Raw genomic sequence first — 15,186 nt, forward strand, 5'->3', positions numbered from 1 at the left:
CCTTTTGAGTTTTTTTTTTCAGTTTTCGGATCAAAGTTTGAACCTCAGGGCACGCCGTTCTCTTTCTGAATACTGATGATTTGTGCCTTGTTCTCTGGGTAGCAGCAGGAGAAGTTGGTTTCTCGGATTACAATGTGTGTAATACTTCTACACTGTATGTTTGGTGTCTTCTGGGTTCACCTGAGATTGGATGGCCTTCGATCGCATTCGTCAGTCGTTTTTCTTCACTCCGATGTTCACAGACAATTGCAGCAAGGTTCGTGTTTTTTGGGATGGCTCTCATCTTTGCGTAAGTTCGTTCTACAGCGCTGATCTCCGCCATATGGAATCCGTGAAAGTGGCGCAACAGCAAGATTTTCCGCAACGAAAATGAACCTATGCCCGCGATCTACCGCTGTTGCCCTGACAGCTTGATGCTCCGGTTCGACTGCTGCGCCAATGCTCTTCGCAAAGCTCTTCTTCATGATTCTCTTCAATTGGAAATGGTTCAGGCCGGATTTTACCCGTTCTAGTTGGCTAGTTCCCCCCGAAGAAATTTCCGCAGATTTGACCATCTCGACAAAGGGAATTCCAGAAATGCGACCCTCACCTTGATCACCACCCGGACCATTCGGAATGAGAGAAATGCAACGGTCTTCCAGAAGAAATCGACCCCCCCCCCCCCCCCCCCCCCCCCCCCCCCCCACAAAATCATCTTGCGAAACCTGAAGGAGGAAGCTAGGCTGTGGGTGCTAGCGGGTGCGAAACGATGCCACGAGAGTAATGACTTTGTATTCAGTGGGCCTCATATGGCTCTGACTTAAACCTTGTCTCCTTCCTTAATTAATGAATGAGGCAAATCTTTTGCCTCTGCGTTAAAAAAACACACCCAGGTCTTGTCCTGCAAAGAAAAAAAAACAGCCAGGGTTCATGGGGGAACAGCTGTCGGCGGTTCATCATTTCACTGCTCCTGAAGCTATAACTATAATTTCTTCCCTTCCTAAAAAAAACTATAATTTCTTCCCATATTTCAGATAATTGTTATGTACAAAGAAAGAAGAAGACTACAGCCTAGGAGGTATCAAAAACAAATACATCAACAACAGAGAAAGAAATCCATTGTACGTCAAGCCCTGCTGTGCTCATCTGAAAGTCCATAGAAAACAACAAAACACCAGATGAGAAAACAAATAAGTGCGCATCCAGGGAATCGAACCCTGGTCAGTACCGTGGGAGGGTACTATGATACCACTACACCAGATGCGCTTTGTTAATTTGTTTTTCCTTTCCGTATATATGATGGTCTCTTATCTACCAGGTGAATGCGAAATCTCAGCTCGTTATCGTCTGCATGAAGGTTTTTTTCTTTAGCAATGCATGAAGGTTTGTAATAGCTCACGCGGTGACAGTTTCGACAAAGGTAAACGATTGCGTTCGGCGCGCCGGCCGAAAGCTTCGGCCGGTCTCGTCGACGCACGCAGCGCTACACTGAATCAAACCATGAGGGCCCACCACGTTATTCTTTCCCCCATCCCCGCGTCCTTCTCATTTCCTTTCCTGGTTCTTTTTTTCCCCACCTCCCCGGCTGCCATGAAAGTCCAAGCCTGCGATCTCCTCCAGCGAGACCCCCTCCTTTCTTCTCCAGCGAGCACCCCCGAAGCCGACCCTCCCTGCCCCCCGAGCTAGTGTCCCCCCCTTGATTTTTGTAAGCCATGGCCGCGCTCGTCGGGGGCCAAGCACCGGCGCTATTACAACAGGGGAGGCATCACCTGCGAGCTCACAGGCAGGGCGGCCATGGCTCACGAGCTCGAGGTGGACGTCGAGCTGAGAGTACAATGGGGACACCCCCTGATGTTGTGACCAGCGTTCTGGAAAGCTACAACCAATGCGGCAAAAAGTTTCAACCAGCGACGACAGATGCTGGAACCAACCACTGCCACAACAAAAGGCTACATCCGGTATCGCACAAAGCTTCAACCGGCGTTGGAAAAAGCTTCAAACACTGAATGCCGATGCTAGGGGCTGGCTACTGCCAACAAGGGAAAAAGCTTCAAGGTGTCACAAAAAGCTTCAACGTAGATAATAAAGATTCAACCGTAGCTGGTTTTTGCTACCACCGGCAAAGTTTTTTTGCTACATCCATCAAGACGAGGGGGTTGGCGAGGGATGGGGACCGACGATGAGGAAAACCGATGGGGGCCGACGATGAGGACGGCCACCGAAGGGGACAAGAGGCCGCGCTCCTCGAGCGAGGCATGTGGATCCAGCCCGAGTGCTCGAGGAAGCGAGCGCTCTACCATCTGGCTCACGAGCTCGAGGTGGACGTCGAGCTGAGAGTACAATGGGGACACCCCCTGATGTTGTGACCAGTGTTCTGGAAAGCTACAACCGATGCGGCAAAAAGTTTCAACCAGCGACGACAGATGCTGGAACCAACCACTGCCACAACAAAAGGCTACATCCGATATCGCACAAAGCTTCAACCGGCGTTGGAAAAAGCTTCAAACACTGAATGCCGATGCTAGGGGCTGGCTACTGCCAACAAGGGAAAAAGCTTCAAGGTGTCGCAAAAAGCTTCAACGTAGATAATAAAGATTCAACCGTAGCTGGTTTTTGCTACCACCGGCAAAGTTTTTTGCTACATTCATCAAGACGAGGGGGTTGGCGAGGGATGGGGACCGACGATGAGGAAAACCGATGGGGGCCGACGATGAGGACGGCCACCGAAGGGGACAAGAGGCCGCGCTCCTCGAGCGAGGCATGTGGATCCAGCCCGAGTGCTCGAGGAAGAAGAAGCTGGAGGGCGTTTCTTTTTTTTTTTTTTGCCTGGATCCAGCGACCCGCGCGGCTCACATCCAACGGCCTGGGCTGGACCGGCCGAAACTTTCGGCCGGCGCGCCGACGCCTATCATCGGCCTTCGACAAAGATGTTCCATCATCCAAGGAAACTGTGATAACTTGACTGATTTTTAGAGATGGTGATAACTGTGTAGAGGAATTTGAATTCTACAGTATATTTCAGTGTTCAGATTTGCAAAAAAAAAAGACAGAAAAATGGAGAAGTGGGGTATCGATCCCCATACCTCTCGCATGCTAAGCGGGCGCTCTACCATCTGAGCTACATCCCCTTATTTGTTTGCTAAATTTAACAAACCTACTTAACAGGATGGTAACTACATCTGAGGTAGTATTAAAAACCCGTCCCACTACTTTGTATGGGAACTGTGAAATTACATCTTGTTTCTTCTGAACTTCAGGATGCAGAAGAAGCTGCACGGAAAGCTGAAGCAGCTCAGAAGCGAGAACCTACAATTCCTGCTATTGCATGGCTATGGAATTCCTGCAATCAGAGAAAGAGTTTTTTCACTGAGGACTGCACATGTGTCATGTGTGATCAGCAAGTTTTGGAGACAAGAGATCACTTGTTCTTTCATCTGCCCCGGTTGGTCTCCCCTGTCTGTCTGCAGGTATTCAAGATCAGCTCAGTCAGTTAGTTCGCCTGCTCAATCTTCCATTTGCAATGGATGTCATCATACTGATTGCTTGGGCCATTTGGAACACGAGGAATGCATATGTTTCCAGAAGGGAGTTATCCCCAGTCTCTTTGCCTGCAGACGTAGGTTCAGGGAGGAGCTTCAGTGGTTACTTCTATCTAAGAGCAAAAAGAAAATCCTATCCTACTCTGCCAGACTGCCAGATTCCCTTAGTTGCTTGTGCTGGTAAGTACAGTACTATCGATAATGTCTTATTATTCAGGACGAAACAAAGGAACCAGTTTTATGCATAATGATGATTACCCAACTGAAAACTGTAGCCAGTGCAAGACTAGAAGGACATAACAATAGTGCAGGGTGAACGGCCTGACAAATCCATTACAGCACCCGGATAATGAAAAGCATGAACAAAGACATAGTACAAAATACTCGCTTCAGAAAAGAAAGGGACCGTCAGAAATTGCAGTATACATATATGGAGTAATTCTCTGGCATGATCTGTCGGTGGAGAGAGCATTGGCAGTAGGAAAATTGGTGACCGCTTCCTGCCTGCTCATCGTGGCATTAGCAATTCGGAATCAGAATCCACACCACCATCAGAAGCACATTCCATGTCATCATATTCGAAGGTTGATACCAAACTACAATGGCTGGAATCATCGTCTTCTGCAAGGTACATATCCAGGTTCAACCGACGCTCTGTCCTTGAAGGACCATTAGTGTCATCTTCAGCCAACATCTCATCACCAAGGCTTCCGCTTTGTTCTACAAGACACAACTCCAGGTTCTCAAGCACCTCTTGCATTGTAGGGCGGTCGATACCACGATCACTTACACATTTCTCAGCAATCTCCACAAACTTCTTGAAGCACCACGGAGCAATCTTTCCTTCAAGATCTGGATCAACAATCAGATCAAGGATGCCCTTCTTCTGGCAACTAAGGGCGCAATATACCAGATTAGCTTGTCTTTCTGGAAGATTGGGATTATAAGCAGCCCGAGCACACAAAACCTCAAACAGTACGACACCAAAAGAATACACATTGGATTTCTGTGTTAGTTGTCCAGTGCAGTAAAATTCAGGATCGACACAACCCAGACGTCCCATACGCAGTGTGGGGGTCACATCCATGGCATCCCGCCATGGTGAGACTTCACTTGAAAACTTGCCGGCCAATCTCTCATCTAGGAGAATCTTCGTCGTCGACACATCATTAGGGATGATGGAACACTCATGAAGGTAGTGCAGGGCACGAGCAGCACCGATGCAGACGTCTAGACGCTGCCTCCAAGTAAGCGGTGGCTCCTTCATTTTGTTAGCGTAAAGGTTCTCACTCAGGGTGCCACGAGCCATGTAGTCGTAGATCAGCATCCTCTGGTTTTTCTCTTTACAGTAACCGACCAATGATACGAGATGATGGTGGCGGAGATTGGCCATCATCGCTATCTCTGTCTGGAACATACTCACATCCTGTTCAAACCTGCCCCGTTTGATAGCCACCTTTGTTGCTCCCCCATCAATCACTCCATAGTAAACTTTACCAAATAAACCCACACCAATAAGGTGCGACTTCTCAAAATTTCTTGTCGCGGATTTCACCTCCCTGAGTGAGAAATGGCGGCACAAGTTATATGGCAAAGATTGTTGCGTGACTGAGCTAGAAGATTGCCAGTTGTTTTGAGCTGCTGGCTTGTTCCTCCACCCCCAAGGAAAAATAGTTGGTGTTTGTTTAACTTGAATTTGAGTTTTCCTAAGCGCTCGAAGACGTTCCGCCACATCTCTCATCTCAGGGCGTCTATCTATCTCCATTCTCAAGCATTGTCCTGCTAGCTTTGCAACCCCTTCAAGAACCTTCATGTTGTTCTGGCTTGAGATTTCAACATCGAACAACTCTCTCACCTTTCTCTTCTCTGTTACAAGAGATTGGGTAAAACATTCAACTATGCCGGCCTCCCCATTTCTTATCGTTGCCTTTTTCTTTGTAATCAATTCAACCAGAACGATTCCGAAACTGTAAACATCACTCTTCGAGGTGAGACGCCCGCTGCGAGCAAACAAAGGGTCCATGTAACCTATGCTCCCCATTACATGATCAGTGAAAAGGGTCGAGTCTGTGTTGACAAGTCTTGATATTCCAAAGTCAGATATTTTTGCATTGAAGTTGTCATCTAATAGTATATTGGCAGGCTTGATATCACCATGGATCACCTGAGTATACATTTGTGAATGCATGTAGCACAATGCCTCTGAACACTCCACCGCGATACGCAGTCGTATATCCAACGTGATGGGAATGCGTTCATGGTGAAGAACATTGCTGAGGTTCCCTTTAGATATATACTCACTGACTATCATTAGGGCATTTTCCTTGGCACAGTAGCCTATGAGCCTAACTACATTCTTGTGGTTGATTTCACAGTGGACTTTCAGCTCTTTTGCAAAATTTTCTTCTATATTACTCATAAATCTCTTGACTGCAACTGTTCTTCCATCTTGCAGAACACCTTTGTAAACTTCTCCGAAGCCGCCTTTTCCAATGATAGTTTCGTAGTTGCTGGTAATTCTTTTTATCTCACCCTCTGTGAAGCATTTTATGTTATGATTGCTACATGACAACCACTTTGACCTGTCACCTCTTTGGATCATTTCTGCCACTGTACTCTCCCGAAGGTCCATCTTATGAAAGTGAAGTAGCAAAGACTGAGTATACAAGTTAGCTTCGGCTTATATGCTGGACACACCGACTTGACCTGAAAAATAGTTTCCAAATGGGTCAAACTCAAATCTCATATAACCAGAGTTATCAACAACATGTCAACATAGGAATACTTTGCAGAATCAATGAATGATAAGTAACTTGTGGCCGTATGAGATGGCCACGTACTGACAAAAACACTGAATTGCGGTTTTTTCCCATACTACCTTATGGCCGGGTTCCACTATCATCAGATAACGGAACAACACACATCCAGCATCCAGTGCAAAGATAAGAAACAAAGATAGTTTGTCATACAAGATCCCCTCTTGCCCGCGAAGGGTAGGACGTTGACCAAGGATGGGAATCATGGGATAAGAGTCATTTTCAGTCCAACACATCAATGAAGAGAACAGGAGGGCTCGACTTTGCCCATTTAATCATAGAACATATCCTCTGGGTGATGATGGTTTAATTATAATATACCTAGGTTACTTCTTCTGTAATTTGCACAAATTTGTAGAAAATATTATTTAATCTCGCTGCTGGACTTCATCGATGGGGCATACGTCCATAAGGCGGAAACTGTAGGTAGGGGAGAGCAAAATTAATAATTATTGTTCAGTTCTGTCGTGGTATTGATTGGAGTTTCATGGTAGGCGTTGTGTAAAGTAATTCTGCATCCAGGTGCAAACCAAAAAAAAAAAGACAGCTAAAGCCCCATAACTCTGACAAGGAAAAGGCATGAACACTATGAGGAAAAAAACCTGAAGGTTAGAACCGAAGATTTAAAATGCGAAAAATGCAAACCTGTAGAAACCTATCCACTGAAGAAAATATAAAAAATCAGTAAGGTTATAAAGATGGTTGCTGCTGAGCCCAACATACCTCTTTAGGAACTGATGCGGCAATATAATTTATGTTGAAGCATGTTTCTCATATTTTGTAACACACATCGGCATGGAGTGGATCTGGAAGAAGGAACCGATGCTCAGCTCTCATGGGAAGACCTCATCCGTGAAGGTTGAGGGGTCAAAATGAGCCCGCTAGCTACCGAAGGTTAATATGCGTGTTTTTTTATGGGCATAGCATGGTCTGACTGTCCATGTCGTGGAACAATTTTCCAACTTGGAAACTTCCTATACCAGACAATCTGGATTTATATTTACAGGTCTGCTAGTGCTTTTATGAAACTTCCTAAACCAATCAATCCCTGGGGAAAATAATTTCAAAGAAGAATACCTTAAATTTTTATGACCACAGAATTTAGATGGTGAATCTAGCTCCAATGTGGATCCATTTTTCCCCATATCAGAGACGGGAACAATTGAAGTTGTTGGAACTGAAAATTTCCTGGCAGCCATGGAGGATCCCCTGCAGCTGCAGCGGGCCGTCCCCTCACCCGCTGTACCCAAATGCTCAGATCCACGCCCGCCGTGGAAGCCCGCCCTTGGGCCCAGCCGCTGCAGCCGCACCACAGAGGTCCACCGCGGCTGCCGACTGCCATACCGGACCCGTACTCGCTCGCTCCCTGCTTGCTTCATTCAACCGCCGCGGGACGGCAGCCCGCTGATCTCACCGCTGATTTGGAAGGAGTCTGATGCGGCGCCCTGCAAGCAATGTGAGAAAGGCGGCGGAGATGTCAACAGTGAAACAACGGCAAGGAAGCGGAGACCAAGGTTCGCCGTACCGTTTTCTGTGGATAACCATGGAGGGGTGTATCCGACCGTCGGCAGGGCGCTGCTATCTAAGGGCCCTCCCAGGTCATTTTTTCAACGCCGACACCGAAAAAACGGTCCAGTCGCGTCCCCAGGACGCCGAAAATCGTTGGTTCGGACTTTTTTTCCGTCCGGCGGTCACAGGCCGAACCCGGCGCGCTGGGGAGCAGTTGGGGGCTCCGGCGCTAGGGAAAAGCACGCCTGGCCCACACCGACAGGGGAAAAGTCAAGGTTTTCTTCCCCCGACTCGTCTCGCACCCCCCGCGCCCTTGGCCACCACTAGCTATATCCCGGCAACGGCCGCCGCCCTACTCCGCTAGATAGCCATTCCCCGCCGGAAAATAGCAGCGCTTCGCCGCGGCAGCCCCTCCCACAGCAGCTGGGCGTTTCCGGCCGCGGAGGCGCGGTTTAACGGCGGGTACACGCCCACCGAGCGCAAGGTGTTCGGCGTTTTGCCTGCCTCGGCGATGGACTCGGATGAGGAGGAAGAGCTCGCCGCGCTGCTGGAGGAGGAAGCCGCGGCCGAGGAAGAAGAGCATCTCATGGTGCTCGCGCCCTCGCCCAGCTGCTGACGAGCAATGAAAAGCCGCGGCGAGGTGGCTCGGCGCCGGGGCGGATGAAAGCAAAGAACCGGCATCGTCTCCAAGGCTACTGCATGCTCTACTCCGACTACTTCGCCGATGCTCCACTTCATGGCGAGAGAACATTTTGGCGCCGTTATCGGATGAGCCGAAAGCTCTTCCTCGGGATTGTGAATTCCATCCGGGAGTTCGACAACTACTTCAAGTGCAAGATGGATTGCACTGGCGCTCTTGGATTCACCTCCATCCAGAAGTGCACTACAGCTATGAGGATGCTTGCATATGGAGCTCCCAGTGATTCACTCGACGACTATGGGCGCATGGCCGAGTCCACCAGCATAGAGTGTTTCTACAAGTTCTGTCGGGCAGTGGTGGCAGTGTTTGGGCCACAATACTTGAGAACACCCAATGCGGAAGACACTGCTCGGATCCTAGCCTAGAATGCAGCAAGAGGATTTCCTGGGATGCTTGGAAGCATCGACTGCATGCATTGGAAATGGAAGAATTGCCCATTTGGTTGGCAGGGGATGTACAAAGGCGCCAAAGGCGGTTGTAGTGTGGTGCTTGAGGCGGTAGCCACACAGGACCTCTGGATTTGGCACACCTTCTAACTCACAATGACATCAACGTGCTGCAGCGCTCTCCTGTTTTTGCCAAGCTCGTTGAGGGCCATTCTCCTCCGGTGAACTTCGAGATCAATGGGCACCAATACAACAAGGGGTACTATCTAGCTGACGGCATCTATCCGAGATGGTCGACATTTGTGAAGACAATCTCAAACCCTGTGGCAGGAGGCAAGAACGCCTGGTTTGCGAAGCTTCAGGAGGCTTGCAGGAAGGATGTCGAGCGGACATTTGGTGTGCTCCAATCTCGATTTGCTGTTGTTCGGTACCCCGCTCAGACCTGGTCCAAAGATCAAATGTGGGAGATTATGACTTGCTGTGTCATCTTGCACAACATGATAATCGAGAGCAAGCAAGAAGACCCAGTGTTTGACACTGAACCATACTACAGGCAGGGTCCTCTAGCCGAAGTTGATCACCAGCTACCGGCAACTTGGACTGCCTATCTCAGTATGCGTTAGGAGATCCGAGACCCACAGGTGCATCATCAACTACAGAAATATCTGATTGAGCACCTATGAAGGCTCAAGGGGGACGCCGTGTGATGAAATACGAGTTTTTATTTTTTGAACTATATAATTTATATTGAACTATTTGTTGTTGTACTATTTTGTTGAAATATTTGATTTTTCTGTGATGAAATATGTGATAAGAAATAATTGTGTTGATAATTGAACGCCGAGACACGGCGAAACCACGCCGAATATGGGCCTATTCTCGCCCATATGGGCCCTTTATTCGCCGAAATTGGGTTGCAAAGTGGGCCAATTTCGGCGCCTGGGGGCGACGACTGGGCGCAAAACCGCCCCCGGCGCCGATTGTATCGCCGGCTCGCCCCCAGGGGGCGATTTTTATGCGTCCTGGAGGGGCCAACGGCTGGAGATGCCCTAAGAGAACTCTAGCAAACCTCTTAAAACGCGTCGACCCACAAAATAACCGTCCGTTTACGGTTTCGGGCCAAAAAAATGATCTGACTAGACACCATATCAGCGTGCGAATTGTAAAATTTTATGGGACACGGAAAAACTTCGCCCTCAACCTTTAGATTCATGGGGCAGGAGGCTGACCCAAGCTCGATCCCTATCAACTGCGAGATTTGGTGGGAGGGACATTTCCGCGCGGCTCTTCCCGCTTCGCTCTCCCTCCACCCCCAACCACCTCCCTACGGTCCCCCGGAGCACCTTCCTAGGCGTCCCTTCGTCGGCATGGAAGCCTCTCAGCCGGAAGCCATCACCGCGGACGCCATCCACGTGCCACCCCCTTCGGCAGATCTCGTCGACGGCCATGCCGCGCCCGTCGCCGTTCAAGGCTACACCGCGCCACCCCGCAAGCGGCAGTGCAACGTCGTCGTCCAGGACGACATCCCCACCGGCCCCGCCGTGAAGGCACGCCTGCTCGCCCGCCTCGCCGCCTCCGATGCGAATTCGGTCCGGCAACCGCCGGCGAAGAAGGGGAAGGTTTCCGGTGTGAAATGCAAGAAGCTCGCCGGGAAAGCTGCCTCGCTAACACATCCCCCGATTGCTTCGGCAAGAGCTTCCCCGAGCACTCTGGCGATGGCGTAGCTACCGCCCCCGAGGCGTTCGACGAAATGGACACAAGGTATGATTCTTCGATTTCCTGCACTTCATTCATTTGAGTTCATTCCTCTTGTACGTGACATGTCGAGCGCAATTGTAGAGCCGGTATCCATCATGCGACGGCTGACTTCGTGCAAATCTTGGACGACAACACCGTCGACATCGATCAAACACCGATCGGTGAATACGGCTACAACGAGATGGATGGTGGCGTGCACGGTCACGGGAAAAAGATGATGTGGAGGAGGTTGACGAGGGGGTGTACGACGAAGCGCTAGCAAAACGCGCAAGATCAAAGAACTGCACTCCATTGGAAGACATAATTTTGATCAAGGCGTGGGAGTCGGTGTCTCTTGATGCGTGCACCGGCGCCGACCAAACCGCATAGCGGTATTGGCAAAGGATCAAGGATCAGTTCTTCCGCATGATGGCAAAGTATCCCAACAGGACGCCACACACTTTTCGTTCTCTTCAAGGTCGTTGGGACGTCATCAAGCCAATATGTAGCCGTTGGGCTACTTGCTTGACGCAAGTGCACAATGCACCTCCAAGTGATGTCATTGAAGCCGACTATGTGAGTTTGTTTCATGTCCCAAGCGCAAATCTTTTGTACAACTTGGAGCGGTTGCAATTTGACATTGTTTCCATTTTATAGGACAAAATTGCGCAAGAAAGGTACAAGGACATGGAAGCTTCATGCAAAAAGGCATTTCAACTAGAGCATTGTTGAGAACTTCTCAAAGATATATAGTGAGAAGTGGAAGGTGTTTGAGAAAGAATACCCACCGAAGAGAGGTGCCCTCACCAAGATGGATGATGATGACAATGATGAAGAGGATGATGGCCCAAGAAACAAGAATAAGCCTGATGGAAACAAGAAGGCCAAGGACAAGATCTAGAAGGAAGCGGAGGCTTCAAGCTTGCGGGACAAGCTAGATCGCATGGTCAAGTCCAATGAGCTTTTGGTGATCAAGACATTGGAGGAAAAAAAGAAGTTGGCCGAGAAAAAGGCTCAAGGGAAGCAGGAGAAGTGGCAACGTAACTACTCAAGGAGGAGACCAACCGCAAGGCCGCCATTGAGGAGAGAAGAGCCAAGGCCGAGGAGGATAAAGCCATGGCCAAACTCCTTCAATAGGAGAACAAGATCATGATGATGAACCGAAATGAGATGGACGAGGTCACCAAAGAATGGCATGACATGGCAAGGTTGGAGATCGTGGAGAGGAGGAGGCTAGCTGGAAGAGGCCATGCGGTGCCAAGGTTCGGTGAGCATGGTGGTTCGGCAAATGGTGGTGGCAATGGTGGCAGTCAAGATTTCATCTTGCGATGATAATGATGATGATGATGATGATGATGATGGAGTGATGACGGATGGTGCGGTGATGTCTTTTGGGTTGTGGTGCAAAAACTATGTTCAAATGTCGCCAAAACTGTGTGGTGGTGTCAAGATCATGTTTGAATTATTGGCATTTATGTTTTATTTGCTCAAAATCATGGTCAATTGATTTGTGTGCTTTTATAGTTTGCGGGGCCGAAATCGGGATATTCTCTTTTACCGTTCGGGTTTACGGGTTCTGTTCCGCCGCTGGTGATTTCGAACCTTAAAACGCGATTTATCGACCCTTATCATGCTTTTAAGGGTCGCGATTTTAAGGGGTCTTCTAGAGATGATCTAAGGGCAACTCCATCCAACGCGGATCATCAAATCTCTTGTAAATATTTGGATTTTTGAACAGTTTTTTGTCATCCAACGGTGATCATCAAAATTGACCGAACGGGTCTTAATCTCTGAAATGCCACAAACCAAAACCAAACGTCGGCGAGGTTGGAGATGGCTAAGTATAGCAAGATAACTGGCCACAAACCAAATCTCTTAAATCCAGTGATGATAATGGCAGTTTTCAGAAAAGATGCTAAAGCTAATTCAAGAAATTTGATCAAAATCCTCCGCCACCAAAGCAAGATTTCATCCATTTTTCAAAATAGGCTTTCGCCCCGCTTTATAAATAAAGCAACGGTCCATACAACCCATATCCGAACATCAACAGACAAACGACAGCTAGGACCACAACACATTCAAGCCCATGAAAACATAAGAGAAATAAGAAAAAAGAGCCACCTAGTGGCGGGCGCCAGTTGGCACTATGATGATGATAAGCGGCGCGCCGAAGCCAGGAGCGCATCCATCATGAGGCCGAGCCGATTGCGATCACGCTGCCTCGCGAGCGGGTGCTAGTGCTGGAGTGAGATCGTGTGCCGCTTGAAAAAAAAGATTTCATCCATGTGAGGGCAAGAAGGGGTCAAGCAACTGACAGCCATAGCCTTGCAGAAAGGGTCGGTTCAATGGGCACTGTTTTCAGTTTTGACTATTCTGAATGTATTATTTTCAATTTTGAGTACCCCATAGATTCACATTGACACTGCCCATTAAAGACGGTTAAAAATTGAAGTGGAAAAGTACACTCTTGCTATACGGCAATTGCAAGTAAACAAGGTGATTCGATTACTGAGATCTCTACTTATTTTGACAGGCACGACGGGAGAAAATAACCGAGCGGATGAAAATTCTCCAAGATCTTGTTCCTGGATGCAATAAGGTGCATTTTAATCTCATCAACAAGCATTCAATGTTTTTTATGTTTCCACTCTGTCCGACTAATGTCCTCCCTAGTTTTGTGTCTGTAAATAATTTTCTTTGGAAAGCTTATGCTTCCTTGGTTAGGTTATTGGCAAAGCATCAGTCCTCGATAATCAATTATGTCCAAGCTTTGGACCGTCAAACTGAGGTATGCTGTATCACAGATTGTCGCTTCTATGGAATTGTGTTACCCTCTATAGTTCAGTTAATAATAAATAGCTTGACAATTGCTGTCATCTGCAGTTCCTGTCCATGAAGCTTGAGGCGGTTAATGCCCATGCTCACATTGGGGCCGAGACATTTTTCCAACTAAAGATGTAAGTCAAGTTGCGAACTCAATGGTTAAGTAGCAAAAAGATGATGGGTACAATGAAGTACAGTATATCTTAGCTCCAATGCTTGATTTCTGAAACTGTGTTGCCAATATACTATGCATCTCGGCCCTTGATCTGCAATCAGGCCTGCTATGATGCAGATGCTATGTTGTCATGTTTGTTTACAGCAAAATATATCTTAGCTCCAGAGGTTTACCTTCTTGTCTTCTTGCATGCAGTTTGCTGTGCCAAGGTACTACCCAGGGCTCGCCGGCTTCAGAGTGGCTTCACATGCAGAACCTTAGGGCACGCCGTTCTCTTTCTGAATAATGATGATTTGTGCCTTGTTCTCTGGGCAGTAGCAGGAGAAGTTGGTTCCTCGGATTAGCCTGTGTGCAGTACTTCTACGCTGTATGTTGGCCTGAGATTGGATGGGCTTCGATCGCATTCTTCAGCCGTTTTTCTTCACTCCGATGTTGCAGCAAGAAGGTTCGTGATTTTTGGGACGGCTCTCATCTTTGCAGAAGTTCGTTCTACAGCGCTGACCTCCGCCATATGGAACACGTGGAAGCGGCGCAACGGCAAGATTTTCCACAGAGAAAATGAAGCCTTGCCTGCGATCTACCGCTGTTGCGCTGACGGCTTGATGCTCCGGTAGGACCGCTGCGCCAATGCTCCTCGCAAAGCTCTTCTTCATGATTCACTTCTACTGGAAATGGTTCAGGCTGGATTTTGCCCGTCCTAGTTCCCTCGGAAGAAAATGCCGCAGATTTGACCATCTCGACAAAGGGAAATCCAGAAATGTAACTCTTGTTAAACACCCCGGGTTCATGGTGGAACAGCTTTCGGCCGTTCATCATTTCACTGCTCCTGAAGCTATAACTATAATTTCTTCCCTTCCTATAAAAAATATAATTTCTTCCCATATTTCAGATAATTGTTATGTACAAAGAAATTTTCTTCCCATATTTCAGATAATTGTTATGTACAAAGAAAGAAAAAAGACTACGGCCATAAAAAACAAATAACAGAGAAAGAAATCCATTGTGCGTCATGGCCCGCACTGCTCATCTGAAAGTCCATAGAAAACAACAAAACAACGGATGAGAAAATAAATGCGCATCCAGGGAATCGAACCCTGGTCAGTACCGTGGGAGGGTACTATGATACCACTACACCAGATGCGCTTGGTTGATTATTTTTCCTTTCACTTTGTATTTTATCCTCTGTCCACTTTTTTTTTGGAGCGAAGATGAAGGTTTGTAAATAGCTCACGCGATGACAGTTTTGACAAAGATGTTCCATCATCCAGGAAACTGTGATAACTTGACCGATTTGTAGAGATGGTGATACTTGGTGTAGAGGAATTTGAATTCTACAGTATATTTCAGTGTTCAGATTTGCAAAAAAATAGGGGGACAAAAATAATGGAGAAGTGGGGTATCGATCCCCATACCTCTCGCATGCTAAGCGAGCGCTCTACCATCTGAGCTACATCCCCTTGTTTGCAGAACGCAATTAACAACCCTACTTAAGAGCATGGTAGCTACATCTGAGCTATTTAAA

At 47.9% G+C, this 15,186-nt stretch overlaps 1 protein-coding gene, 3 non-coding genes and 1 pseudogene across 5 annotated transcripts; 1 reads left to right on the forward strand and 4 right to left on the reverse strand.

Annotated features, from left to right (window-relative positions):
• Positions 1–1,174: 1,174 nt before the first annotated feature.
• On the reverse strand, positions 1,175–1,245 carry TRNAG-CCC. The gene has a single exon. It is a non-coding gene; the product is annotated as a tRNA-Gly (tRNA).
• A 2,514-nt stretch (positions 1,246–3,759) lies between these two features.
• LOC125511004 (receptor-like protein kinase FERONIA) lies at positions 3,760–7,875 on the reverse strand. Of its 2 annotated transcripts, XM_048676291.1 has the most exons (3): positions 7,860–7,875; positions 7,412–7,779; positions 3,760–6,224 (listed from the first exon to the last, which is right to left on the reverse strand). In XM_048676291.1, exon 3 carries the CDS (start codon positions 6,148–6,150, stop codon positions 4,027–4,029), a length of 2,124 nt encoding a protein of 707 aa, XP_048532248.1. In that variant the 5' UTR covers positions 6,151–6,224; positions 7,412–7,779; positions 7,860–7,875; the 3' UTR covers positions 3,760–4,026. The 2 variants fall into 2 exon arrangements, with proteins under 2 accessions (XP_048532248.1, XP_048532247.1); XM_048676290.1 differs by lacking the exons at positions 7,412–7,779; positions 7,860–7,875 and adding an exon at positions 7,058–7,322.
• Positions 7,876–11,915: 4,040 nt separating this feature from the next.
• Positions 11,916–14,365, forward strand: LOC125507478 (annotated as a pseudogene).
• Positions 14,366–14,736: 371 nt separating this feature from the next.
• On the reverse strand, positions 14,737–14,807 carry TRNAG-CCC. Its single transcript has one exon. It is a non-coding gene; the product is annotated as a tRNA-Gly (tRNA).
• Positions 14,808–15,048: 241 nt separating this feature from the next.
• On the reverse strand, positions 15,049–15,121 carry TRNAA-AGC. Its single transcript has one exon. It is a non-coding gene; the product is annotated as a tRNA-Ala (tRNA).
• Positions 15,122–15,186: the final 65 nt, after the last annotated feature.

This window comes from Triticum urartu, chromosome 5, assembly GCF_003073215.2.
Source record: "Triticum urartu cultivar G1812 chromosome 5, Tu2.1, whole genome shotgun sequence".
Taxonomy (NCBI): domain Eukaryota; kingdom Viridiplantae; phylum Streptophyta; class Magnoliopsida; order Poales; family Poaceae; genus Triticum; species Triticum urartu.

What these genes read in the sequence shown, in the direction of transcription:
- LOC125511004 (XM_048676291.1), bottom strand. Translation starts at nt 6,150, where the DNA reads ATGGACCTTCGGGAGAGTACAGTGGCAGAAATGATCCAAAGAGGTGAC.